The sequence below is a fragment of the Sciurus carolinensis genome, chromosome 1 (assembly GCF_902686445.1).
Source record: "Sciurus carolinensis chromosome 1, mSciCar1.2, whole genome shotgun sequence".
NCBI classification, from domain to species: Eukaryota; Metazoa; Chordata; class Mammalia; order Rodentia; family Sciuridae; genus Sciurus; species Sciurus carolinensis.
Window position 1 is genome coordinate 47528156 of NC_062213.1, and position 23929 is coordinate 47552084.

At 35.8% G+C, this 23929-nt stretch overlaps 1 protein-coding gene and 1 long non-coding RNA gene across 4 annotated transcripts in view; one reads left to right on the forward strand and one right to left on the reverse strand.

Moving 5' to 3' along the window:
- Positions 1–713: 713 nt before the first annotated feature.
- Positions 714–10450, reverse strand: LOC124986875 (uncharacterized). The gene is made up of 4 exons (XR_007109112.1): positions 10167–10450; positions 4135–4204; positions 3849–3948; positions 714–767 (listed from the first exon to the last, which is right to left on the reverse strand). It is a non-coding gene; the product is annotated as an uncharacterized LOC124986875 (long non-coding RNA).
- The window catches only part of Nbn (nibrin), a 34927-nt gene continuing 21234 nt past the window's right edge, over positions 10237–23929 (forward strand). For 2 of the 3 annotated variants that reach the window (XM_047555665.1, XM_047555672.1), the window contains exons 1-6: positions 10237–10392; positions 14748–14881; positions 16736–16884; positions 17297–17456; positions 19983–20086; positions 23796–23913. In XM_047555665.1, coding sequence (XP_047411621.1) covers positions 10356–10392; positions 14748–14881; positions 16736–16884; positions 17297–17456; positions 19983–20086; positions 23796–23913 — 702 coding nt within the window. In that variant the 5' untranslated portion in view covers positions 10237–10355. The remainder of the gene's footprint in view (positions 10393–14747; positions 14882–16735; positions 16885–17296; positions 17457–19982; positions 20087–23795; positions 23914–23929) is intronic. The other variant, XM_047555679.1, reaches the window with a different exon arrangement.

A 23929-nucleotide genomic window follows, 5' to 3' on the forward strand; every position in this document is an offset into this window, starting at 1 on the left:
AAGCATTAGTACCTCATAATTACTCACAATACTATTTAAGATATTTGTTAAGAGAGTTTTTATAAAACCTGATATACAGTACCCAAAATCAGTTTATAAAAATGTATTTGGAAAATAAATAAATAAATAAACCATAATACACACACACGCACACACAAAAAAATGTATTTGGACAAAGGCTCAACTTTTCTGGCCCAGGGGAAGAGGTTGAAAAGAGTGATCAGTTCTACCCAGCCTGGCAATGTAAAGACAATTAAGAATACAGAACTTACTTGGGAAGCTGAGGCAGGAAGGTCACAAGTCCAAGGCCAGTCTGGGCAACTTAGCTGCCCTTGTCTCAAAATAAAATAAATAAGTAAAAAGTTCTGGGAACATATGGGCTGGGGTTGTGGCTCAGTGGTAAAGTGCTTGCCTGGCACATGTGCGACAGTGGGTTTGATTCTCAGTACCACATATAAATAAATGAATAAAATAAAGGTCTATCGACATCTAAAAAATACTTTTTAAAAAAAGTTCTGGGAATGCAGCTTAGTGGTAGAGTACTTGCCTAGTATGTGTGAGGCCCTGGATTTAACCACAAATAAACCCTGGGTTCCTCAGCTTTTTGTCACTGTGAACAAAATACATGCAAGAATAGCTTAGATGAGGAAAAGTTTATTTGGACTCATGGTTTCAGAGGTCACAGTTCATGGTCCACTGATTCCATTGCTTAGGGCCTGAGGTGAGGCAGAACATCATGACAGAAGAGCATGGCAGAACTCAGCAAACTGCTTAGTTCAAGGCAGCCAGGACACAGGGAAAGAGAAAGAAGAGAACATGTGTGTGAGAGGAGCCAGGGATAAAATATAATCCCCAAGGGAATGCCCCCAGAGATCTACTTCTTACTCCAGCCACCACTCAGTAGTGCATTCAAATTATCAATCCATAAAGTGGATTAATCCTTTGATGAGGTTGCAGCTCTCATCATTGCCCCCACCTTTGAACCTTATTGTTTTGGGGACCATAATGTATTGGTCTCCCAAATATGGGCTTTTCAGGGGACATTTATAGATCTAAACTATACACACACACGCACACACACTAAAAAGAATATGAGGCTAGCCACAAAGTGGCACACATCTATAATCCCAGCAACTCAAAAAGCTGAGGCAGGAGGTAAATTCCCAGGCCAATCTCAGTGATTCAGCAAGCTTCTAAGCAACTTAGTGAGACTAGCATCTCAAAATAAAAATAATAAAAAGGACTGGAGATATAGCTCAGTTATAAAGCACCCCTGGGTTCAATCCCTAGTACCCCCCCAAAAAAAAAAGTTTTAATTCTCCCTGTTGAAAATAAAGGAAGAAGTTCCCCTAATTCCTTTTCTTAGAGCATTTACAAATGGCCCCTTCATACCCACAGGTTCTGAATTTTGGAGTTCAACCAACCACAAATCAAAAATATTCAGAAAAAGAAAATTGTATCAAACATACCAACTTTTTTCTTTAGTGTTCCTAACAATACAGTATTACAACTATTTACACAGCATTTACATTTCACTTGGCATTATAAGTAACCTGGAGATGATTTAAAGTATAAGGGAGGATGTATAGAGGTTATACGCAAATATACTAATTGTCTATGTACTTTTATCCAGGGCCTCATGCTCATTAGGCAAGGGCTCTATCACTGAGCTACACCCCAGTGCCATCATTTATATAAGGGACTTGAACATCCATGGAGTTTGGCATCCATGGGGATCCTGGAACCATTCCCTGGGGACACTAAGGGTACAGGACTTTTTTTTGTTTTAAGTTATTGCATTTTGTAAAACTTGTGCTATGGTTTGGATCTTAAATATCTCCTAAAGGCCCATGTATTAAAGGCTTGGTCCCTAGCCTTTGGCATTATTAGAACATCATAGAACTTTTAGGAGGTGGGCCTTGTGGGAGGAAGTTAAGTTATTGGGAACATGCCTTGAAAGGGATATTGGGACTCTGGAACTTATCTCTCTCTTTCTCTTTTACTTCCTGGATGCTATGAGGTGAATAGGCCTCCTCTACCATGTGCTTCCTCTATAATACCATGCTGTTACAGGCACAAAGGAACAGGGTCAAGTGACCATGATCTGAAACCTCTGAAACTATGGGCCAAAATAAGCCTTTGCTCCTCATAAGTTGTTTATCTCAGGTATTTTGTTACAGTGATGGAAAGCTGACTAACACAAATTGTCATTATAAATTCTTTGTCTTCGAAATGTATGTAAAATCTTTTTTTAAAAAAGGCTAAGTAAGCCTCTTGCTAGCTTTATAACCCAGCAATGTCTTTCTCAGGGATGTAAAAGCCATCCCTTTGAAATGTAATCCACAAGGAAGAATCCTCAAGGAAGGTCCTTGTAGGTAGGAACCTAATATTTGACGGTTCTGACTCCAAGCTGCAAACCTATTTTCTGTCATTAAGATATGATAAGTTTATTTTTCCTTTGGATTGAACCAGTTAGCTACCATCCCAATTACCAAGTAAATTTACGATGAACTATGTGACAAGTGTAGCTGCCAAGTCCTCTTAAGCATTAGTTATTATTTATCACAAGAACATGTATGAAGATGTTTCTGCTTGGCTGTAGAAGGCTAAGCTTTTGTTATGTCTTTGCAATCTCTTCAGCAGATTGCCTGCATGGTTTGACACTTATTCAATAGTAAAACAGTTTCCTTTCTCTTCTGACTTTGTGGAAAGGTTGTCTGGAGTGGTAGAGATTTTGTCTTTAATTCTATTGCCCTAATAGCAGCAAGCTCTGGGCAAAACTCCTGGTGCCCAGTCCTAAGCTGTTTAATTACAATGGCCTGTACTGCCAGGAGGATAGAATCGTATCTTCCAGAAATGGCTGGAGGGTTGCTTAGCCTTGTTTTGCACAGGGAGTAAAGTGACTGAGTAATTCTTTAACTGATTTCTCATTACTAAAGAACATTAGAGGGCCAACCTGAAAGGAAGAGTCATGCTTACTTCTGGTGGGAAGTTCCAGACATGTGCCCACTGGCATTTTTAGAAGTCTGAATCTATGCATGAAGAAAGAAACTAAAGCTGATAATGTTCCTCTCTCTGATTTCTGACCCAGCATTGACTCTAGGCTGTACACCCAGGGATTGCTCCAGAGTAGAGCTCCAACTACTCTGTCCAGTATGGGCTCTGGGGTTCATAGCTACACTGAGAAGCAGTTCATCTGGCTATTTTGTTGTCATGATTCTGCTACAAATTGGCATTTTGCTATTGGGCAAATAAACTTTTATCAGTTATATTTTCCTCAAAATTAGGAAAAATAGTGTAAATTACAATCACTAGAAATTCTAAAAATCTGTGATTTTGCAAATAAACTTGATTTGGCAGAAATATTATAGGCCACCTGGTGTGGTACTAAGGAGGTCATTGAAATGCTGTTAAGATAAAATAACTGACATGTCTTATGTATCTCTGTGTTTGAATATTTCATCTAATTTACACATTTTAGATGATTATTTCTATGATTTTCAAACTACTTTGCATTCATTAATTAGCTTTTGAATGACTTCTTCAAGGGAGGCTTACCCATGATCCCATTATATAGGCTTATTTATTCTTATTCTGTAAAGTCAGGTTTTACATTCCATAATTTGGGGTTTTACAGTCTTTTATCTTTTGATTTTTTAAAAAATAAATTATGGCCAATCTGATTCAAAGTGTTTCAATTCATTCTATTAATTATACATAGATTAACCTCACATATACTATTATATTCACATATAAAGGTTTAAAAAGTATGTTAGTCAGCTTTTCATCGTTGTGACAAAATACTTGAGATAAACAGTTTAAAGTAGGAAAGATTTATTTTGACTCACAGTTTCAGAGGTTTCAGTCCATGATTGGCTGGCCCCATTGTTGTGGACTTGTGGTAAGTAAGGCAGAGCATCATGGTGGAGAGGGCATGGTGGAGCAGAGCTGTTCATGTCATGGCATCCAGAATGCAGGAGAGAGAAAGAGAGAAATCCAGAGATAAAATATACCCTTCACAGGCACATTCCCAGTGACCTACTTCCTCCAACTGAACCCCACATCCTAATAGCCATTCTGCTATGAATATGAGGTTAGCATCCTTATGAGCCAACCACTTCCCAAAAGCCTTACCTCTGAAAATTGCTGCATTGAGGACCAACCCTTCAACATGTGAGCCTTTGTGGGATGTTCCAGATCAAAACTATAACAACAAGTAAAACACAGAAGTTAAACTACTTATTCTAGTAAAGTATTATTGATTTGATCAATTTCCAGAGTCATGAAAATACAACTTGCATCAACACATTTTCTCCATATGGTTCTCATTCCTCCAAACCCCACTGTCCTTCATGGTTCCAACATATGTAATAAATGGAAAGAAGAGTAAAAGAACTTTAATGAGTAGTCAAGTTCAACAGTTTATCCATCACTATGTTTAATGCTAGAGATATAAATATGATTTTACAGTAAGTACATAAAAACATCTCAAACACCATGCCTACCTTCAAAAAATGGAAAATAACCTAATATTTGTTTTACACCTACCACATATAGCATAGTATCTCATTTTTCCCTTAAAATAATTCTACAAGGCAACTATTATGTAATCCTACTTACAGATAAAAGCTAGTTTTTTTTGTTGTTGTTGTTGTTGTTTTTTTTTTTTCGGTGCTGGGGATTGAACCCAGGGCCTTGTGTTTGCAAGGCAAGCACTCTACCGACTGAGCTATCTCCCCAGTCCTCAAAGCTAGTTTTGTTAGTTAAGTGTTACGTGATCTTGAAAACAAGTAAATCCTAGTTCTATTAAACCTATACTTTCACTTAATCTTAGTTAAACATTTTTGGCAGGGTTAATAGAATTTGAGGGAATGGCAAGAGAGTCTTTTAAATGTTCTTAAGATAAAATGAAGGACAAATAAAAATAATTTTAAAAAGAAAAAAATTGTTTTAAAAATGAATGAACCTGAGAGAAGAAATGAAGATTAAATAGGAGAAAAGGAAACTGATAAATCAAAACCCTAGAAAAATGAAAAAAGATGGTTTAAGTACAAATGGAGAAATTAGTTCTAAACTAAAAAGTCAAATCATGGGGCTGGGGAGATAGCTCAACTGGTGGAGTGCTTGCCTCTCAAGCACAAGGCCCTGAGTTCAATCCCCAGTACCACCAAAAAAAAAAAAAAAAAAAGTCAAATCATATCCTGAAGCCAAGATAAGAAAGCAAGAATGAGATATGGGTAAAGATTCTAAAAGAAAAGAAGTTTGTCTTGCCATTATACGTATATATGTGTATATATATATATATATATATATATATATATAATATAAAACATATATATAATATATACTAAAAGCAGAGTACAAGGCTATTCTTACATGGATTCCCTCAATTAGATATGATACCACAGGGAAAAGATGACCAGATTTGAGGAGTTTGGCAAAGGTCTGAAATCACTCTTCAGGGTTATAGAGAATGGGTTTCTTTTCTTTTTTTTTTTTTTTAATTGTAAACAAATGGGATACATGTTGTTTCTCTATTTGTACATGGAGTCAAGGCATACCATTTGTGTAATCATAAATTTACATAGGGCAATGTTGTTTGATTCATTCTGTTATTTTTTTCCCTTCCCCCCCACCCCTCCCACCCCTCTTTTCCCTCTATACAGTCCTTTCTTCCTCCATTCTTACCACCCTCCTTATCACTAACCCTAAACCTAACCCTAACCTAACCCCTCCCACACCCCATTATATGTGCTCATCCGCTTATCAGCAAGATCATTCATCCTTTAGTTTTTTGAGATTGGCTTATCTCACTTAGCATGATATTCTCCAATTTCATCCATTTGCCTGCAAATGCCATAATTTTATCAGAGAATGGGTTTCTTAAAAGCAGGAAAACACACCAAAGAATTTTGGTCAGTAATTCAACTAATTTTAGAATTTAGGGTTTCCATTAACTCCATATCTTCTGAGATGGACAGATTTTTTTGCCTCTGTAGGGAAGGTTTTTGTAGGATTGACTCAGAGTTGGGAGTTTGGAAGGGCTCATAGATAAGTGAGTTGTAGAGCTGAAAGCAAGAGCTAAGAGATCTGAGAGTAAAAGTCACTCTGAGAGCTACAGCTCAGTACCAAGAACTCATGTGAGAGTAAAAATGATCAAACTAAAGATCCTGGTATCCAGCTTGGAAAGAAAGGAAGATAGAAGAAGACCAACAACCTGGGCAGTGGAGGAATCAGAGACCTGGAAGAGATTAAGCAGCAGGTATGATAGGAGTGAGCACATAAGCTAAAGACCAGGCAGCTCCTGTCAGAATGCAGGATAATAATGGTGAGGGTTCTGCTGATGTGAAGATCTAGAGTGTGGCCATACAAGAGGGCAGTACATGTCTGCAGATGAAAGTCACAGGAGCTGAGAAAGTGAAAAAAAAAAAATGTAAACCTAGTGTGTAAAATGATTTTACTAGTATAGCTTCTGATTAACTCAGAAAGATGGCAGGAGCTGGGATAGAGTAAAGAACTCTTACATAGGTAACAATGTCCTCAGTGAATATGGACAAGTGATATGGACATATATGTGATAGGTAATACTAACAGGAGGTATATAGGATAGTCATGAAATGATCCTGGCCTATGAGAGATGTAAGTATGTAATATGCTGAAATGGATGGGGGACATAGTAACTCTACTGGTGGAAAATTGAAAGAGTGGAGTCTCTTGACCCAGAGAGAGCTTTAAAGATGGGTAGTAGGATATGGCATCCCTAGGAGGAAAGATAAAAGCAAGCCAATAGGTATGCTCAATCTAAAGAGTGAAAAGATACCATGGATGAATGATACAAGGTCAAGGGCAGCAATCTCAATAAAATGTCAGTCTCCCAATTTCCTGATTTGAACCAGTTTTCCCATCCAGCATCCATTGGCTGAAGAAGAGACAGGGCTGCTGGGAAGAAAGACCCTACACAACACCATGACGAGAATATGTGGTGAAGACTTCCTCTGCCCCCTTTGTACTCCCATTCGTTCCCCCAAAGGGACCTGTGGCCACTCACTTGGGAAACCATATGCTGAGGAAAAGAGAATTTTCATTTTGAGGACTGTTGTACATGATGATTACTGATACTCTACTAGTCAGCTTTGCATCACTATAATGAAATGTGGTACATGGGTTACTTATGAAATAAGGAGAGATTTTACTTTGGCTCACAGTTCTGGAGGTTCGAGTCCCATGGTCTGGGCCTCTGTCAAGGGTGGCACATCACAGTGGGAACACATGTTGGAGCAACTGCTCACATCTCCAGCCAGGAAGCAGAGACAGAGAGAGAAGGAGATATGCGGGTCCCACGATCCCTTTCAAGGATATGCTCCCAGTAACCTAAGGACCTACCACTAGGTCTTACGTCTTAAAAGTCCGTAGCACCTCCCAATACCATCACCTTGGGGACCAAGCCTTCACATATAGACTTCTGGGGAACACTCATGCAAACCATAGCAATATGTTAGAATTCAAAATATTATTGTGTCTACCAGTTAGAGTAGAGGTATACAAGAGTCAGATAGTGAAGTCCTTACCCATATGGTGGCATATAGCGGGGTACATGGAGCACACAAACCTCTCTGATGGTCATTTTCCTAGTTTCCAAAAGTATAACAGAAATGGACCTACTTGTTAATTAGTCAACCCCACATCAGTTTCTTGCCTATGATGTAAAAGCTGTCAAAATGGCCAATAGGGAGCCTCTGAAATTGCACAATCAACAAAGTAAATAAAAAATAATATAGAGGAATGGTAGCTATTTTGCTCTAAAGAAATCATTTTTAGAGAAAAAAAAAAAACAGTAACTACTGCAACTGGACCAGGTAATAACCCCAATTAGGACCACTGTACACTATGTGAAATCTTACAGAAGCAGCTGGGCATAGTAGCACACACTTATACTTCCCCACAACCTGTGAGGCCAAGACAGGAAGAAGCAAGCTTGAGACCAGCCTGGGCAATTTAGCAAAACATACAGCAACTTAGTGAGACCCTGTCTCAAAATAAAAAAGAAAAAGGACTGAGGGTATAGCTCAGTGGTAAAGCTCCCAGGTTCAGTCTTCAGTATAGACAAAAGGATGAAAGAAACAGAGAAAAAAGTCTTACAGAAGCAGAGCAACATAACTTCACATAAGTGGTTTGAGGTAACTGGTATGAGGAAAATGTTCTATCCCAACTTTGTCAGAAAGCATAGTCTACTATGAAAGTATTCACATTCAATCAGCATAAGTAATTCCAATAAGATTCCTAGATATACACCTATATATCTGTTTGTTATAAACTTGAACCTATACTAAATCCTGTGAATATGTACTGATCCCAAGTAACAGAAAATATTTACAAAATCCTAAATGCTCCAAACCAAAACTTTTTAAATGCTGACATGAAGCCACAAGTGGAAAATTCCATACCATGAAACTTTGTTTCATAAAAAAATTTATTTAAGCTGAGGACATTTCTCAGTAGCAGAGCATGTACTCAAGACATGGAAGACTTGGGTTCAATCCCCTGTAACAAAATAATGATAATAATAATAATAACAATAAAATTAAAAATAAAATATCATATAAAATTACCTTCAGGCTATGTGTATAATGTATATGAAAGATAAATAAATCTCATGTTTTGACTTCAGTTTCATTCCCTGGATATCTCATTATATATATGCAAATATCCCCAAATCTGAAATAATCCAAAACACTTCTATCATGTTTTGTAGACAATCCTGTTTTGTATGACATCTCATCATCAATTTACTACTAAGTAATTGATTTTGGTGCAATTATAATCACCTAATTTTATATTTATTCAATAAAGTTATATCCAATGACTTTATTAAATTCAATTCAAATAATTTGTCAACAGATTCTTCTAGATTTCCAGTGTACTCAGTCACATCATTTGTGAATAATGACAGTGTTGTTTCTTCCTTTCTAGTCTGTTTTGTTTTTCTCTTTTATTATTGGTTAGAACATCCAATACCATGTTTTCAAGACCAGCCTTAGCAACTTGGTAAGAGCCCTTCTCAAAAAAATCCTAAATTCAATCACAGTAGCAAAAAAAGAAAATTAAGAAGACATCAGGCTGGGGATTTAGCTCAGTTGGTAGAGTGCTTGCCTTGTAAGCACAAGGTTCTGGGTTCTAACCCTAGTACTGCAAAAAAAAAAAAAAAAAAAAGAGAGAGAGAACAGAGAGAGTCTTATTTCATTCCTGATGTTAAGGGAAAATGATCAATAAGTTATCTTAAGTATAATATAAGCTGTACTTTTTTTGTAGATGTCCTTTGTCAGATCAAGAACGATCCTTCTATTCTTATTTTGCAAAGAGCTTTGTCATGAATGAGTTTTGAATTTTATTAAATGCTTTTTCTGTATCTATTAAGATGGTGGTAAGCTTTTTCTCCTTTATAAAGAAATTATTCTGGTGAATTAGATTGATTGTTTTTTTCCTCTAGTGTTAACCCACCCTTCTGTTTCTGGAATATACCTCACCTGGCTGTGGTTATTCTTTTTATAATACCACTTGATTCAATTTGCTAATCTTGTGTTAGGATTTCTGCATCTATGTTGGTAACTAACACAGACTGGTAATCCAAGCTTTTAAAGTAATATATTTTTATTTTCTGTTACAGTCCACTTTTGTCAACTAGAAATTATACGGTCAAAAGTGTGACTTCAGGTGTTTATTTGGCAATATGCAAGAGGTGAGCGGTGTCCTCCTGGGGAATACTGGGCTAATAAGAGGACAGTTGGAAATGGAAAGTAGTTTGGCCAGTACTTTGAATGCGATGAGATGAGAGTGTAACCTGATGAAATAGAGAAGTTTATTTAAAGTTGGAAAATATTTAATGTAATGAGTTGACTTTGAGGTGAAATCCTTATCTTCATCATTGTCAGCATCATTAGGACTGATACAAAGGAACAGCCGTAACTTAAGACATTGCAAATGCATGATCAGTTAGTGTATTTAACCAGACGATGTCCTCAAATTGATTTAAGGCTAATTTTTAAAAATTATTTCCTTTCACAATCAGAAAAAGTAGATATATTTTATGAACACCTTAAAATAAAATACGGCTTTCGTTCTCTTAATGCAACACCCTTCGATTCATAACGCGCTGCTCCTTTTCTTACCACCAGGTGGCGCACTAGCGCTCAATCGTATTCCCGCCTCATCCCTCGGTTTCCAACGGGGCTTGCGCGGCTGCCGGGAGCGCGCACGTCCTCGGGTTCCCGCGCATTGCAGGCGGTGGGACCGCGTGCACGTCGGCTATCCCCTGCGACGCGGCCGGTGGTCCGCCCGGGTCCTGAGGAACCGGACCCATGTGGAAGCTGGTTCCCGCCGCGGGCCCTGCCCCAGGTAAGGGTGGAAGGGAAAGGTAAGGGGCCGGTTTTCTCCGGAGCTGCTGCTGCTGGAGTGTGGAGAGCAACACTTCCGGTCCGCTCTCATTACCTTCCGGCGCTGCCTATATACCCGCCCTGGGATTCTGTGCAAGCGGGATGCGAAAGTCGGGAGTTTGCGTGAGGACACCGTCGGTGTTTTCTTCCGGGGCTGTGCGGTGACTTGTTCCAGCGCCAGACTGCAGCCGGCCCGGCTCACACGAGCTGCGGGAGCCAGCCCCGGCCGCCTGCCTGTTGGGACGCCTGGTCTTTTGGACACACACCACCAGCAAATTACCAAAGCCAGACTGCAGACTGACAATGAAGCCATCTGTCTGGGACATAGCGTTTCTTTCTTATTTTTATTTATTTATTTATTTTTGAACCACATGGCAAACAGGAAAGCTTGCTTTCAGATTTGTTTCAGACCTTACCCAAATAATATCTGTGCAGTGGAAAAAGTTGAACCCCACCCACCCATCCACACACTTTCCTGCACTTCCAGCAGTAGAGATTTTTCATCATAAGTTAACTGGTTGCCTCCGGTGTGTATTTATTCACTGATGGAAGTTTAAGCCAGTACCTGTAATTGGGTCTTGTCCTCGGAAAGTTTACATATGATTGGGGGGAAAAAAAAAGATCAGTGAAGAGGCTAAGTTGACAATGTATGGGAATGTGAAGATTAAATACTACAGAAATGCAAAGAAAAGGGCATCCCCGTGGCTTGGAGCACTGTGAAGGTAGAACACAAATTTTGTGTTGATGGGCAAGTTAGAATTCCGTTCATTTAAAGAAACCTGACTCTGTTTTCCTATAGGTATGTTATAAGGAGAACATCAGCCAGCCAGGGCCTCGGGTGCATTCCTGTAATCCCAGCTACTTGGAGGCCCAGGCAGGAAGACAAAGTTTGAGACCAGTCAGGACAGTGTAGGGAGACCTTGTCTCAAAATAAAGTGATAGGATGCTTTCCAGCATGTGCCAGACCCTGGCACTGCTGAAACAAAGACGGAAACTTGGAATAAATTAAGTTGAGCAGAGTGTGAGGAAATAAGAATTTGTGGATCAAGCATAACCCTCAACCAATAAATGTTCAGAGGGCTCCACCCAACATCTGGGCCAGGCAACATTTATAGACAGAACGTGGAAGTGACATACAAAACAGCTTGATTAGTTCCACCTCAGCACTTGCCTCATTTGGGCATAGTGTGATGAGACATGTAACCTTGGTCTGATCAGCTGGCAGACACTCTAATAGACTGATACTAAGGTTGTGGTTCACTATTTACATTTGGAGGGTCATAAACTCTTCTCATAATCTAATGTAAGCTGTGGACCCATCCCCTGGTCCGTTTTTGTGTTGTGTGGTAAACCAACACAAAGTTTTTTTCTTGAAACTGTCCAGGTTATGAATCTGTGATTAACAGGATATATAGTCCAAATTACTTATTAGAATGGAGATCAGGGCTTTCCTGGGCTCTTTTCCAACTGTCTAGCATCTGCTCCAATCATCCTACCATTGTGGGTAATAGAATCCCCTACTTCTAGGCTAAATTCCACAAGTTTCCAACATATATCCTGTTACTCCAGCAATTTGTGATTTACAACATGTTTTTAAAACTAATAACCTTTTCCTGCTGATGCTACCTTTAACCTAAAAACAGAAGTCCCCAAAATATGCATCTGAATCCCATCCAGACTTTATTACCTTGATCTATATTTCTTACTCCTAATCCATTTAATACCTTTTATTTGTTGGTTTATGTTTGAATGCTTTCTAATTATTCAATTATATTAATTGCAAATTAATGAGTTTCACTGTATCATTTCCATATGTACATTTATTATTTTGGGATTTGGTGGTACTGGGGATGGAACTCACAGGTACTTTACCACTGAGCTACATTCACAGCCTTTTTTTTTTTTAAATACACTTAGTTACCCAGGTGGGCCTCAAACTTGTGATCCTCCTGGTTAGGCCTCCTGAGTTGCTGGGGTTACAGGTGTATACCACACCTGGCTACACATGTGATGCTTTGATTATATTCGCCCTCTTTAGTACCCTCCAGTCTCCTTCCCCTTCCCTGACAGTCCATTTTCTATTTTCAGGTCTTCCCCCCCCCCCCCCCCCCCAGTTTTGAAAACATGTAGTACTTAATTTTTCTGTGTCTGGCTAATTTCACTTAATAGGATAACCTCCATTTCTATTTGTTTTCCTGCAAATGGCATTCCATTCTTTTTTATGACTGAATGAATTTCTTTCTGTATATATACCATATATATATATTTTTTAATTCATTTATTGGTGGGCACCTAGGCTGATTCCCTGTCTTGGTTTTTGTGAACAGTGCCACAATAAACATCGATACGCAGGTATCTCTTGCTTACTGACTTCACCAGGAGTTGTATAGCTGGATTATAACTTTCTTTTTTTTTTTTTTCTTAGTTTATACAATTTATATTTAAACATTGTAAATTAAATGCACAACTTAAAATACAAAAGTAGAGGGTGGGATCTCTCTTAACTAATGTCAGGATCCAAATCTTTTTTTTAAGTTTTTTGTTCTAATTGGTTTTACATCCCCACTGCCCTACCCCTGCCCTCACTCCCCTCTGCTTAATCTAAAGTTCCTTCATTCTTCCCTACCCACCCCCCCACTATGGATCAGCATCCGCTTATCAGAGAAAACATTCGGCCTTTGTTTTTTTTTGGAATCGGCTTATTTCACTTAGCATGATATTCTTTAGTTCCATCCATTTAACAGCTTATGCCATAATTTCACTCTTCTTTAAGGCTGAGTGATATTCCATTATGTATATGTACCACAGTTTCTTTATTCATTCATCTGTTGAAGGTCATCTAAGTGGTTCCATAGTTGAGCTATTGGGAATTGAGCTGCTGTAAACATTGATGTGCCTGCTTCACTGTGGTATGTTGATTTTTAAGTTCTTTGGGAATAAACCAACAAGCGGAATAACGTTCAAATAGTGGTTCCATTCCAAGTTTTCTGAGGAATCTCCATACTGCTTGCCAGTGTGACTGCACCAATTTGCAGTCCCACCAGCAATGTATGAGTGTACTTTTTCCCCCCACAACCTTGAAAACATTTATTGTTGCTTGTATTCTTGATAATTGCCTTTCTGACTGGAGTCAGAATGCAAATCATTGCATTTCTCTAATTCCAAGAGATGATGAATGTTTTTTCATTTATTGATTGATTTTATTTCTTCTTCTGTGAAGATCCTTAGCCCATTTATTGATTGCATTATTTGGTTTTTTGGTTTTGAGTTCTTAATATATCCTGGAGATTAGTACTCTATCTGAAATGTGTGGTGGTAGACTTTTTCCCATTCTGTAGGCTCCCTCTTCATGTTATTGATTGTTTCCTTGACTGAGAAGAAGCTTTTGAGTTTGAATCCATCCCATTTATTGATTCTTAATTTTATTTCTTGTGCTTCAGGAGTCTTGGTAAGGAAGTCAGGTCCTAAACTGACATGATGAAGATTTAGGCCTACTTTTTCTTTTGTTAGGTGCAGGGTCTCTGTTCTAGTGTGCTAAGTCTTTGATTCACTTTGAGTTGATTTTTGTGCATGGTGAGAGAGATTTTAATTTTATTTTGTTACATATGAATTTCCAGTTTTCCCAGTACTATTTGTTGAAGAGGCTATCTTTTCTCCAATATACGTTTTTGGTGCCTTTGTCTAGTAGGAGATAACTATTTATGTGAGTTTATCTCTGTCTTCTGTTCTGTACCATTGATCTACATGTGTATTTTGGTGCCAATACCATGCTGTTTTTGTTACTGTTGTTCTGTAGTATAGTTTAAGGTCTGGTAGTGTGGTGCCTCTTGCTTCATTCTTCTTGCTAAGGATGAATTGTAACTTTCAGACTTTTTAATTACTATGGCTTTATGGCACACTTTGCCATCTGATGGGGCAAGTCCCTGTAATATTATTCAGATTTTTCTTGACTACTTTTAAACGTACTTTCCCAGTGAATTTTTAAATCCTTCTCATTGAGTTCCAAACACAATATGTGATTTTTTTTGGTAATATATTAAATTTACAATTTAATTAGAAGAAACATTGACTTCTTTCGATATTGTTTTCCCTTTAGAAAAATGGTATAGCCTTTCATTTATTTAGGTAATATATTTTGTGTCCTTCTGTGAGACTTTATTAGAAAACACAAGTTTGATATAAACAAAGTTGATTAACATTTAAACCATAAAAGTTTTGTTTAAATATTTGACATCACATTTTCTGTATACATGTATACATATGTATTTATGTATATTTACACATGTGTACCTTCAATTTACTTTTTTTTTTGCTTAGGAGAACCATACAGACTTTTGACTGGTGTTGAGTACATTATTGGAAGAAAAAACTGTGCCATTTTAATTGAAGAGGATCAGTCAATCAGTCGGAACCATGCTGTGTTAACAGCTAACTTTTCTGTAACCAACCTGGTATGTTACTAATTTTATTTCATTAATTTGCAGTAAGGCAACTGAAATCACAAAAGATTATCTTGGTGCAAATGAGAGTTCATTTGAACCTTTCTTTTTCATAGAACTGGATTTTTTTTTTTAATGTTAACAAAATTAAATACTTATAATTGGGGTTGGGGGTGTTGCTCAGTGGCAGAGCACTTGCCTAGCATGTGTGAGGTCTTGTATTTAATTAGCAGCACTACAAAAAATATATATAAATAAAATTTTAAAACAACCTTATAATTGGCAGTGGTACCAGTGATATTTGTTTTGAAATTTGAAGTTTCTCTGTCAATAACTTACTCTTTCTTTTAGTGATTTAGAAACTCAGAGGAAGTAGGACATGTTTATATTTTTTCTTTTACATTTTTTCTTTTCTTTTCTTTTACATTTTTTCTTCTTTGTTTTATTTTGATTCATTGTACACAAATGGGGTACAACTATCATTCTCTGGTTGTACACGAACTAGAGTCATACCATTTGCATAATCATACATGTACATAGGGTAATGATGTTTGTCTCATTCTATTATTTTTCCTTTCCTCTGCCCCCCCCACCCCATATTTCCTTCTACAAAGTCCACCTTTCTTCCATTCTTCCCTTACCTCCTCCCCCCTGCTCCCCCTGCCGTCCCCCATTATGTATCATCATCCACTTATCAGAGAAATACCTAACACACAACCTAAAGGGAAGAAGGTTTATTTTGGCTCATAGTTTGAGTCCATGGTCACCTTGCCATGTTGCTGTGGGCCTGTCACAGCACAGGATATTATGGTAGGAGTTCTTGGTGGAGGAAACTGCTCATCTTCATGGCAGCCTGAAAGCACAAAGAGGAATGGCCCAGGGTTCCATTATCCTCTTCAGGGGCACATTTCCTTCCTCCAGGCTCACCTTTAAAGGTTCCACCATCTCCCAGAGGAGGAACAGGCTGACAACTGAGCCTTGAACATATGGGCCTTTGGGATGCACTCCAAGTCCAGAGTATCACACATTTATTGAGTGGGTAATGTGTATCAGTCATTGTGCCAAGTCTAGGAATAGAGCAGTGAATGATTGGACCTTCATGACTCTCCCTATACATACAAGCATTTCCCATATAAAATAAATTTTCACTTAAAGTCTGCCACACAGCTCCTTTGAATAGCTTTGAGGTTATTTATTTTCATCACAAGCATGGGTAGAAGTGTATAAGAGAAATGTATATAAATATGTGTGCTCATGATAATGCTTATGATACTAAAAAAGATGATCTATTATTTTGAGCAGTGACCACATTTAGCAAAACCTGGGTTCATTCTGTGATATTTTGGTTTTGTGTCTATTCTTTTAGATATTCAGAAACATTATTATTGAAATTCCTACAGAAAAAGAAAAATTATTACTATAAGTCAGAAACTCTAGCTAAACTCTTTATTCTCATTGAACCAGTTTTTACAATGTTATTTTGATAATGTAAAAAAAGAGAATTTTTTTCAGAATGAAACATGTTATACATGAAACAGACTGGCCCAAAGCAAAAGCTTATAAAATGTGTGAAATCAGGGAGTCAGGAAATCCTGTAATTTATGATTATCAATATAAATTCACTGATTTAAAAAAGAAAAAGACAATATATGTCCTAAAAGGAGTAATTCTGGGTTTAAGAAATTTCTTTAAGAAAATTTTAATTACTACTTGAGTGACCATTCCCTGAAGACAACCTTAAACTATATTGTCTACTTAGCTTTTTCCTATTCAAAAAATTATTCATCTTTTGAAATGCTTTTTCCTGAAAATTGAATTACTGAGTGGTAAAAGACTATAAATTATTTTTGATTTTTTTTTTTTCAGAGTCAAACAGATGAAATCCCTACATTAACAATAAAAGATAATTCTAAGTATGGTACCTTTATTAATGAAGAAAAAATGCAGAATGGCCTTTCTCGAACTTTGAAGACAGGGGATAGAGTTACCTTTGGAGTATTTGAAAGTAAATTCAGGTGAGAAGTTTTAAATTTGATATTAAAATGAACAGTTTTATTTCACACCAATCTAGTTCTAAAAGATGAGAATATTTATGGATAATGAATTAAAAACCAGTCTTTATATCACAGTCGTAAACCCATGTAGTTATGCATTTGTCAATCATAGTGACAAGAGTGAATGTCAGATTATGTGGACTCAGAGCCTTAATGGGAGTTCAGTTGCTTGACATAGGTGAAAGTATAATGTTAATTTTGATCATTATTTTATCTTCATTGGAACTCAAGACTTTGGAAGTGATAATTTCATAGGTTAGAAAGTTTAATGGTACATAAAAATGTGATGTGAGCTTAAAAGTTTAAATCACTAAAAATTGTCATGTTTATAACTATAATAATAGAACTTTTTATAACTTATTTTCATTTACAGAGTAGAATATGAACCTTTGGTTGCATGCTCTTCTTGTTTAGATGTCTCTGGGAAAACTGCTTTAAATCAAGCTATATTGCAACTTGGAGGACTTACTGTAAACAACTGGACAGAAGAATGTACTCACCTTGTTATGATATCAGTTAAAGTTACCATTAAAGTAGGTCTTCTTATGTTAAAATTAAGTTCTGTAAACTTAAGCTTACTCACCTAAGCTTTTTTTTTTTTTTTTTTTTTCGTGATACCAGGGATTGAACCCAGAGTCACTTTACCACTGAGCCACATCCACATCCTGTTTTTTATTTTTTAATTTTGAGACAGGGTCTCGCTATGTAGCGTAGGGCCTTGCTAAGTTACTGAGGCTTTGAACTTGCTACCCTACTGCCTCAGCCTCCCAAGATGCTGGAATTATAGGTATGTGCCACCATACCTGGCCTATATGCAGACTTTTACACAGACTTTTAAAAAGATTTGCTTTGAAACTGTCAAAACTGTTAGTCATAGATTTATGTATTTCTACCCCCTGGCTTTATTTAGGTTCAAATGGTTTTTGAGTAATGTGTTTATTATCTGAGACAAGCAGAAGCACATAAAATTAGACTGCAGATTTTGATTTAGCATTTTCAGAAAGGATTTGTGTTATCCTTTCACCATGAAGTTTAATGGAGTACATAGTTCGTGCTCTCAGTCTAGAAGCAAAAAGACTAGTGATTAGCTGCCTGCCAGTCTTCAAAATGAGCATGTCATGTCTCTTCTCTCAAGTTGTCTTCCTCCAGTTTCTGATACCATTTTGTGGTTCAAAGCTCTCTTATTCAGTATTTATTTGATTTAAGGCCCTAATCACAAGGACTTTTAAGTTCTTGTGTAGTTGTACACTAATGAATCTTCACAACCTAAAGATATGTAGATATGTACCTTCAGAAGATGCTGCTTATATATTAAAACAGAAATATATTTTGGTATGTTTTCAGATTTCGCATCTTCCTCAGATTTGTTTATATCTAAATCTAATTAAAGAATGGCATTGGGAGGTGATTTGTCTCCTTTTAAACAGGTTAACTGTAGATATGTGGGGTTTTTTTAGGTTAATATCTATATAGAGATGATGCAAAAATATTTTAATGTTTAATATAATTAATAAAATTAAAATGTAAGCATTACTCTAAAGAAGTGTCATAGAAAAAGACTTGCAGCTTAGATTGAACCTCAAGTTAAACTTGTACCTTGATTTGGGGTTATCTCATCAGGAATTTTTCATTTTTGCAAGTTTATGAAATTGATTCACATATTCAGCAAATGAATAGCCTCCATAGTACTAATTCATGCTGATAAACCCACAGGTAGTATATTCATAAAATCAGAATGTCTATTTATTAATTTATAGTAAGAATATACTTTTACAGTGTTTGGAATATTTGAGTATGGGCTTCAGGAAATCCCCATTAAAATAGTAAGGTACTTAAGGAAATGGAATAGATAATCATTACACTGGCTTGGTAGGTGTAAAACAGATCAAAGGCAGCTAGATTGTCTTAAGAAATTGTACTGATTTCATGACAGACCTAAACATTATGGCCATTATGGCTAATGGTCATCTTGTGACTCTTTCTCCATTAGACATCAACATGGTTTGCAGAATTTTTTCATTATTTTTCATCTTTTTCCCTATTTCTGATTAATCATATGCCAAAAAAGAAAACTTTGTCATTATATTGGTCTTTTGGAAAATTTTCCAAAATGCAAGTTAACTTATATTGTTAGAATTGTAGACTGTTAGGACCAGAAGAGAACCTTGAAGTATAAACTGAGATATGGAACAATTAAATAATTTTCCCAGAGTCACTTGTGTTACGGTTTACACAGGCCAGTATTAAATTGCACATTACTGCTTCATGCTGTAAGTTGTTTATTTCATATATATTGGAGGTAGCATCTCAGATTCTCTTCTTGAGATATGCTCTATATCTGCTCTCTCCTGTTTAGGCCATACCCTTTGTTATTAAAAGCATCCTTATAAATTCTTTTTTTGTATTATTTCATAGAATTACGCCCAGTCTTCTGTATTTTCATTTCCATTGCCCACTGTCATGTTTTCAAATCTTTTCAGATTTTGTGACTGTATCTTATTTGAGGCTCATAGCTTATTTTCATTTTAAAGTTTTTTTTCCTGCCTGATACTTATTTTGAATTTTGATACTTCCCCATATAATTCCTCATTTTACTTTCTTTAAATGCTTTATTCCATGGTTGTAATCTTTTCAAAAGGCAATTGGCTAAAGTGATCTTATGTCTCACATTTATGTCTTAATAGTCTTCTCTGCAACAGATGCATTTTCTCAGTTCTATAATATGCTTTTCACATTTTTAATGTTTTTAAAATTGGAATGTGTTTTAAATTGATTGACATTTTGTTACATGTCCCATCCTCCCCAAAAAAAGCAGTTATTAAATTAAATTTGTGAATGGTGGCTTCTTAAGCTTGAGTTGATTTTATAATGACTTGTGTTCCAAAACTAAGCAATGACCAAATGTATTTTATAAATTGTGCTTCCTTTATAAATTTAGGACTCTAAAAGGAAAAACAACATTAAACAGTATCTTTGTAATTTATAACTTAAAACGTTTCATTTTTTAGGAAAAACTGATTTATGATTATATATATTTATGTATATTTTCTTCATTTTAGACAATATGTGCACTCATTTGTGGACGGCCAATTGTAAAGCCAGAGTATTTTATTGAATTTCTCAAAGCAGTTCAGTCCAAGAAACAGCCTCCACAAATTGAAAGGTACATGATATATTTTGAATGTAATATAACATGATAGAACATATAAAATAGCACTGATTTTATTTAGATTAATACCCTGTTTAATGACTATTTTAGCATGTAGTAGTTGCTATTTTTGTTCAGTGTTGTTAATGGCACTTTTTTGTTGTTAGCATGTAAAGATAGGATTCCCCAAATTCCTTCTTGGTTGTTTCTTATGTTCATGAAACAAATGTTAATTAAATAACTAATTATGTAAAGAAAAAAATTGAAGGATAGTAAAGGGCCCTCAGATTTGGTCAGAAAAGCACATGTTCCATCATGTAAAAGGAACCCCTGAAAGTGCATGGTGCAGCAACCATCTTCAGGAGCCATGTAGCACACAACAAAAATATTAGTGAAACTATTACCTTGATTATAGAGCTTTTTTCTTCCGAGCTTCATTTCAAAATCTCATTTCAAAAATGAGACTACTAATGGTGCAGCTGAGTACTTAAAAGTATTAGTAAGGGTGCTGGGGAGATAGGTCAGTCGGTAGAGTGCTTGCCTTACAAGCACAAGCATAAGGCCCAGGGTTCGATCCCTAGCACCACAAAAAAAAAAAAAAAGTATTAGTAAGAATATACAGTATTTAAAGTCTGAGAATGTTGCCTGCCCGATGTAATAATTAGTGCTTGTTTAAAAAAATGATCTTTGTTGCTAATTAAAACAATATATGGGAAGATTCATAAAAGCTTTATTATTATTTGATGCTGTCAAGTTTGTGAACCAACAGACTAGAAGATCTATCCCTGTATATATTGTGTTAGTGATGCATAGAAGTAATATAAATTGTCCTTGAGGTGGAAGATATTTGCCTTCTTTTTCAAATTGCATGATCAATTTAGTCAATTGAATAGCACAAGAACATCATTAGTTAAAAATACATGTCAGTAGATGATAGTCTGTATGGCATAATAGATTATCTGTTAGCTTGTCATATATCTATAGGACAGTTTTTAATATTTGAGCAGGTTTTAAAAATTAAAATATTTTTCAAATTAAATTTAAACTATCCATAGTTATTATAAACTGTTGACCCAATGCAGAATTTTTAGGTGCTATTTATATCCCTATTAATAGTAAATGTCTGGGCTGGGATTGTGACTCAGTGGTAGAGCACTTGCCTAGCATGTGTAAGGCACTGGGTTCGATACTCAGCATCACATATAAATAGATTAATAAAATAAAGGTCCATTAACAACTAAAAAATATATTTAAAAAAATAATAATAGATGTTTTTTCTTAGTTGCCAAAAATCAGATTTTTCACCTTTATGATTTTCATTTGGGAGGTTTTTTAATATTTTATAACCTGGCAAACAGTAGTATAACTTCTGGACTCTGGAAAAGGGTTCTCAGATTTTGAAATAGAACATTCTTAACTCTTCTTGAGTCTTAGACCCTTATGAGAATGTGAAAACATGGGGCTCTTCTCAGTAAACTTCACTTATATGTTACAAACTTGCTTAGTGTTTAACAAAATCATGTTTTTCCCCCGAAACTTATTCATGAACCTCCTGAGGGAGTTCATAATTCCTGTAAATAATAGATAGGCCATTGGTCATTTTAGATTACTTTAGGGTAGAGAGTCTGATAAGTTTTCACTACTGGTGGATGTATTTTTTGGTCTTGGAATTTTTAGAATTAGTCATTGAGCCACTGTACCCAGATGTAATCCCAGCAACTCAGGAGGCTGAGGCAGGAGGATTGCAAGTTCAAAGCCAGCCTTAGCAATTTAGCAAGACCCTAAGCAACTCAGCAAGACCCTGTCTATAATTAAAATATTAAAAAGAGCTAGAAATGTGACTCAGTGGTTATGTGCCCCTGGGTTCAATCCCTGATACAGAAAAAAAGAATTGGTCTTTGATTCCTCCATTTTTTCATATTCCTTTGTTTAATCTGGATCTGTCTTTGATCACAGGTTCGGCACAGTTTCTGGCTTTAATTTCTGGCTGTGCATTACTATAAGCTCATCATATTTCTTCAGGAGAGTTTTTAATATTTGAGTAGGTTTTAAAATTAAAATGTTTCCTAGTTGAATATAAACTGTTACTAATTATTATAAGGTATTTCATTCAATGAAGAGTTTTTAGGTACTGTTTATATCACTATTAATGATAGATGTCTGCTTTTAAAAACATGACTATAAGAAAACATCACTAGTTTAAGGTTGTTGAATAATTTCTAATTCACTGTTAACCAGGAAAGTCTATTACATTAGCCCATATTTGATGATGACAATTAATAATCAGGTTCTTAATATCATTTTAAAGTACCTAATCATTTGCCTTAATAGATTCCTGCACCTATCTGGATCTATTTTGATATACTTGTTGAAGATTTCTTTGATTAAGTACTCAGTTACTAGTAGAAAAAAAATTTTTTATTTAAAAACATTAACTAGTAATAGAAATGAGTTCCAAAAGAGATAGGAAATAAACTTTAGTGACTCTTTTGACTACATGAGTAACTTTTATTTTACTTATGAAAAATAATTACTAATTCTGTATTTAAGTTAGGGGGCAAAAGATATTTTTACCCAAGAAAAAAGTGCAATCCTGTTTAGTACAGCTATATCAGCTATATCTGTATCTTTGAACTGTCATCAATAAGCAGCTATACCTTCATGTACCTGACATGATTTGTGATATCTCATTTTCATAAACCATCCTCAAGGTACTAGTGTAGATGAAGTCATTTTTAAAAGATTCTGTTTAAAAGGCATATTTAATTTTGATCATCTTTATTGTAATAAAGGACGTTTATTAAAATATTGCATATGTCTGAATGTAAAGACATTACCCCTTAGAAAAGAAGGGGACTTTAATTTTCACAGAATCTCTCATATTATGGAGTGCTTAATATATTACCTTATTTCAAAAAAGTATTGTTTTGGGAAAACACTTTTTAGGACATCAGTGGGTCAACACTGTGGACCCATCTTCCATGGATCTCTTGCGTTTATACACAACTTGTTAGATATGCCAAGAATACACATCCCTGAAAGCCCTTTACACAGTCCCCTTCTCAGTAATGTTTACAGTGAGAAACCTTGAGAAATGAAGTAATGTCTCCCTCCCTAGGCAGAGAGCAGACTTCCTTCTAAATAGTTATAAAAAGCATAATTTCTCAAGTTTGTTGTTCCTCGCTCTCACAACAAACTACTATAATGTACCTTCTTTTTTTTCCTTGTAGAACTTGGGTGAGGAGGCCTGCCACAAAACTTTCAACCTTTTTAATTCATATAATTTTTTAAAAATATTTTTTAGATGTTGATAGGCCTTTATTTTTATTCATTTATTTGTATGTGGCACTGAGAATAGAACCTAGTGCCTCACACACGCTAGGCAAGCATTCTACCACTGAGCCACAACTCCAGCCCTAATTCATATAATTTGTTTGATTCATATGTTTAATTTGTATCTTGTTGTGATTACTACCTTGAATTTTTTTATTTTGAGAAAGTAAAGACCAGTTCTGCTATAATATGTGTCACCTGCCACCATATACTAGAAAAGGTATTTAGATGCATTTTATCATTTTGTGCCAGATAGAACTCTAATTATTTTTTAAATACAGAAATGGTATTATGGAAATTGAGTCTTTCTAGTATCAAATAGTCACTTCATTTACAAATTTAATAGTAAACATACAAGTGGTATAAGAGTATACTTTAATTATTTTTACAGTTTTTACCCACCTATTGATGAACCAACTATTGGAAGTAAAAATATTGATCTATCAGGACGACAGGAGAGAAAACAAATCTTCAAAGGAAAAACATTTGTATTTTTAAGTGCCAAACAGGTAATGTTTCCCAAAG